This window comes from Maylandia zebra, linkage group LG10 (genome assembly GCF_041146795.1).
Source record: "Maylandia zebra isolate NMK-2024a linkage group LG10, Mzebra_GT3a, whole genome shotgun sequence".
In the NCBI taxonomy this organism is placed as follows: Eukaryota; Metazoa; Chordata; class Actinopteri; order Cichliformes; family Cichlidae; genus Maylandia; species Maylandia zebra.
Window position 1 is genome coordinate 16296280 of NC_135176.1, and position 5664 is coordinate 16301943.

The 5664-nt window shown below is 40.6% G+C and overlaps 1 protein-coding gene across 1 annotated transcript; it reads left to right on the top strand.

The window, feature by feature from the left end:
- Positions 1-720: 720 nt before the first annotated feature.
- Positions 721-4065, top strand: LOC143420722 (zinc finger MYM-type protein 1-like). Its single transcript, XM_076888835.1, has 3 exons — positions 721-1028; positions 1280-1333; positions 1762-4065. The coding sequence occupies exons 1-3, from the start codon at positions 1002-1004 to the stop codon at positions 4063-4065; spliced, it is 2385 nt and encodes a 794-aa protein (XP_076744950.1). The 5' UTR covers positions 721-1001.
- Positions 4066-5664: the final 1599 nt, after the last annotated feature.

The window sequence follows — 5664 nt, forward strand, 5'->3', positions numbered from 1 at the left end:
AGTATTGTAAGAATTCTCGCCTATAGGAGATGAAAACTTTATTAGAATTCACGACGACCAGCGTGTGTAAGATAGAATTCCTCCGACCTCATTTGGGAGCAGGGTTTTCCATTAGTCAAGTGTTGTTGCTGCTTGCTTAACCAAGGGGAAAATGGGTTTTTAAAACTGCCACTCGTGAATATGTTCACTGTGTGTGTGCGTATGTGTGTGTATGAGTAAGTATGTGTGATTATCTTCACATTTATGCGCGTACGCACATCTCTGACGTGTCTTGAGAATGATTTTGTGCGGCCAACAGTAGATGTCATGCTGACAGTGGGATTCAGCAGAAGGAGTTAACATTCGTCACATTATCTGCTGGTGTTACTTCTGATTAGAAAATATAAATTACTATAAACGAATCATTCTTAGCCTGGTAACAGACTGAGCCTGTAGTAGTTTACTAGGTTGATTCAACAGGCGATATGCAATATTTTTATTCAAGCCCTCAAATTAAATCCAAAAGTGTGCAGTTTAGTCCCCAATTCTTATGAACATAAACTTGTGTCTGTATGCAAAACGTACGGATCTATAGATCCAGTGGCGTCGTTAGGCCTATTTTAGGGGTGCTGAAGCCTCCCTAAAATATTCTTAAGCCCCCCTAAATAATTTGGTGGGGTTTTTTTTTTTTGTTTTTTTTGTTTTTTTTTTAACTTATTCGATTTTTTTTTTTTTTACAGAACTTGCAGACAAATTCAATATAAAGATGCAGGAATATGAGTTTAAAGAAATAATAATATAAACCTGTCGCTATTCACACAAATATGATCATAACTCGGTTGGTCCCTTTCGCTTTACATTGTTAAGGTAGCGTCAGTGCTTCGTTATCCAATCCCTTCCAGTTGTTCACAGGGGACATCCACATGACTGAAAATCCAGTCCTCGTTTTCACTGCTACTTTACACTCCGCTCGTATACACCTGCAGAAACACTAGCGTGCATGTGGCAAACGGCAAGAAATCATGGATATACGCAAGTTTTTCAAGAAAGTAAGTCTTCATCACTGGCTGGTAGTAACAATTAGTTAGCTCCAGCTAACAGCAGAGAGTCCCATGTAAATAATGAACCAGGTGCTCCCCATTTTGTAAATAAAAACCTGGCTAGCGCACTAAGTTAAATTGTTAGCATAATGTTAATTTCTGTCACTCGTTTTAGCTCTGAAAAATCCAGCTGAGCTCATTCAGGTATGGTTATCATCAGTGGAAATAATAATAATCACTCCATCCCCATTAACCTGTAGGAGTCAGGGCAGAGGAGCACAGAGAGGCAGAGGGGAGAGACGTCTGCTGGAGAGGTGAGTCAAAGGATGGAGTCATTTGTGATGGAGACAGTCTGATTAGAATTTTATGGGACTCAATATGGATATGAAATATGAAACATTTCAGTCACGGTACAACATATAAGACCTGTTTAACTTGAGCTTTTATTTAGGAGAGTCAAGGTTAGAAAGTGGAGAGAGCAAAGAGAGAGATATGTATATAAGTCAAATTAGCCTGACTCACATATTTTTGAGGGTTCTATTTTAATATTACTTCAATTCAAGTAATTTAGTAATATTTTTCAGGGCTTTAAATTGCAACCATTTTAGTCACATGCGTGCTCAAAATATAATGTTTGTAACTTCAAAATATTTGGGAGCAACAAATTACTGTGGAGCGGGAGCAGAAGTCATGATATTAGCAATTTACATTACAATTCAGTATGTTTTAATGTATCTTGAAGGGTGAGGCAGAAGGAGTGGCTGAGGGAGAAAAAGGTCAACAGGCAAGTTCAAGTCAGAGAGAGCAAGGAGAGACAGAGGAGCTGCAGCAAATGGATCGAGAGGCAGAGGAAGATCAAGTTATTACAGAGAGAGGAGAGCAAACAGGCCAAGAGAGGGAAAATGATGAAGCAGCTGCAGCAACTCATTCTACTACAGGGTTTGATTTAGGTGACAAAGACACAGGGCCCAGACAGGTGAAGCTGAAGAGCTATCCACATGATACTTTTGGTACACAGAAGCGAGCATTTAACCACAGCTGGTTTGAAAAGCACAACTGGTTAGAATATTCAGTCAACCAGAGTGCAGCTTTCTGCTTCCCATGTAGAGTGTTTGGCAAAAACATCAAACATGATAGTTTGGTCAGTAACGGTTGCAAGAACTGGAAGAAAGCTTTAGTCATCTTTGGCAAGCATGAGATGGCACAAACACATAAGGACAGTGTTGTTACATGGAAAAGCTACCAGGGAACTAGCAAACAGGGAAACGTTGCACAGATGATAGCAACTGCAAATGTGAGTGAGATAGTCGAAAGAAGAGAGTATCTCAGACGAATTGTTGCAGTCACCTCTATGTTAGGGAGACAGGGACTCCCTTTTCGTGGTCATGATGAAGGTGAAGACAGCCCAAACAGAGGGGATTTTCTTGCGTGCATGGAGCTTTTGAAGGAGTTTGATCCTTTTCTTCAAAAACATAATCCCCCATCAAATGCACAGTATATCTCGCCAACATCCCAGAATGACATGATTGACTGTTGTGCCCAGGAAGTTACTAGTGTCATTGTATCTGAAATGACAAAGTCTAAAGTCTATTCCATCATGGTGGATGAGGCAAGGGATAAAAAGGCAGAGCAGTTAGCTGTTTGTGTCAGGTACGTGTCAGAGGGGGCAGTGAAGGAGCGTTTCCTTGCACTTGCAGAGATAAAATCATTTGATGCCCAGTCCATTGCAAATGAGATTCAGCAGCAGATCCAAAACTATGGTCTTGCAGAGCTTAAGTGTGTAGCACAAACATATGATGGTGCAGCCGTTATGAGTGGCTCCACTGGAGGTGTACAAGCACATTTTAGAAGGCTCCATCCTGAGGCTATCTATGTGCATTGTTATGCTCATCAACTCAACCTGGTTTTGTGCAATACTTGCAAGGCTGTCCCAGAGGCCGTGGAGCTTTTCAGCTTGTTGGAGTGTGTGTATTCTTTCTTCAGCACCTCCCTAGTCAATCATCATAAGTTCATGGAGACTCAGGCAAAGCTTGGATTGACAAAAACTGAGCTTGTGCAACTTTCAAACACTCGCTGGGCATGTCAGTTGCGATCAATCAGTGCAGTTCTTGAGACATTGCCTGCCATTTTGGAGTGCCTATCTGCAATTGGATCCCCCATAGCTGTTGGTCTCAGAGCAAAGCTCTACAAGTTCTCAGCAGTCTATGCACTACTGATGTTTCAGTCGATTCTGTCTGTAACCGAAGGACTCCACAAATTCCTGCAGAAAGAGACTTTAGACCTGGCAGAAGCTTTTATCTGCAAACAAGCTGTGTGTGACACACTTAAGGGCAAACACTCAGATGCATTTGCTACAGAGCTGTATGAGAAAACCAAGGCCCTGTGTAACACCCACAGTATCCCTGAACCAGGTGCCAAGACAAGGCACAAACAGAGGAAAATGGAGGATTTTGTCCTGGAGGCAACTGTGGGTTCACGCACTGAATTGAACAACTCAGACACATTGAAAAGAGAGTTACTTTTCCCTTGTGTGGATCGGATGGTTGGCGAGCTTGATCAAAGATTTTGCAGTGTAGATGCAGGGCTGCTAAAAGGCATCCAGGCATGCAGTCCTAAATCTGAGAACTTCTTGAGTGAACCACACTTGAATGAACTTGCAAAGCACTACAGACTTGACCTGAAAAAAGAGGAGGTTCTGGTGGCCAGAAACTTTCTTACCCGGAAAACAGAGGCTGGATGTCCACCCAAAAATATGTTGTCTGTGTACAACCTCCTTGATTCAGACATGTTTCCCTCTCTGAAGGCAACCATCCAAGTTGCCCTAACAGTGCCTGTCAGCAGCTGCTCGTGCGAACGGTCCTTTAGTGCACTGCGTCGGCTGCACTCCTGGCTGCGTCAAACAATGGGTCAGAAAAGACTTCACAGTCTTGCAGTCATGTCTATTGAAAAAGACACGCTTCAGCATCTGAGTCACAACAGAGTGATTGACCGATTTGCCACTCTTAAAAACAGACGTCATTCTTTGATGCTTCCACCCACCAAGTAACTGGTGATTGCAGCCAGAAAAATGTACTTTTTTATTTTCAGTTTTTTTCTTGTTATTGATGCAGCAAACACATTTCCTCTGTTTTTTTGTTGTACTGTATTATAAAGCAGACTGAAATAAAACAATAGATCTATTGGTGGCCTAGGATGTTTAATCTGTCCAAAAAAGTAGGAAAACAATTTCTCAGTCTTTGTTTTCTGTTTGTGAAATTTTGTGCTCATTCACTACGTTCGTTCATGTCGTGTGCATCTCTTGGGGGCTAAGCCCCCCCTGTCCTTAAAACCTAGTGACACCCCTGTATAGATCTATAGTCACAGTGAGGTTTTTGCTTGTTATACATGCACTATCACTACTGTTACAAACATTTGTAGCAGGTCATTAGTAAGCTAAAAAGTTTGAAAACAAGGAGGAGCTCATTGGATAAGAGAGAATATAACATATTTTTCCCGTCACAGTCAGCGAGATTATTTTTCACTAAGGCGTCAATAACCATTCTCTCGACTAAGTCAGCATGTCATCTTTTCAAGGCAATACTCATCCCCATTACCAGTGACTATCTGACAAATACCTGACAGCCAGTCAAGATGTGTATTCTGGCAAGGGAAAAACACATAATGAGACGCATATGCACACATGCAGCACACTATAGCAGTTGCCAGATATGCATATTAGTCTAGTCTGAAGTAAACTGTAATAAAGGATCACTACAAGAATGAGACAAGCAAATGGCTGTCAAGGGGGGCCAACCCACTAACATGGAATCACACACCCTTCAAGATGAGTATCATTTTGAGCCTCAGTCTCACTGGAACAATTAGAGTGTAAAGGAAGGCTAGGCTCCTGTCAGCACATGTTCAGTGAAGATTAATTAATTCTGCTATAGTCTTTAAGGATTGTAGCAAGCATTAGGAGGGGTGCAAATTGCAAGTTTATCACAACTTTCAAGCAACTTTTGACCAACATGCTCACAGAGAGCAGTTTGACTCAAATATGTTGCTATGACTCAACCACTGATCCATTTAACATATTCTGATGCAAAATGCAAAAGCTTCCATATTGTTTACTATCAGTCAAATAGATTTAATGAAACAATTCACTGTTCAGTGTTGTGATATTTTAAAACGATTTCTATACTTCTTTTGTTGTTGCACTTTTTATGAACTTTAGTTTGATGTGCAACTTTAAAAAGCTGGGATGCTGTGTACATGTAAATAATGACAGAATGCAATGATTTGTAAATCTCATAAACTGATATTTTACAAAAGATTTTCTAGAAAATGACAGTGATTATGTCATGTACTGCAGCTGATTAGAAAAATAATGTTCCTTTAGATTTAAATTCATGTTGGGAAACATTATTCCGAACTTGTTTCACAGTTTCTAGAGTCAGTTTTATTGCAGATTGATGAACCTCTGCCTCTGCCCATCTTTATTTCTAACAAGCTCTATCTCTTTCAGATTTCTATACCCACTCATATTACTATCTGTTACCAGTAAACATAATCATTTGTAAACTGTCCTCACAACTGTTTTTTCTTAGTAGTCCTTCCTTTTTCCTGCTGTGCCCAGCTTTTTTGAGATGTCTTCCAGCCTTATAAT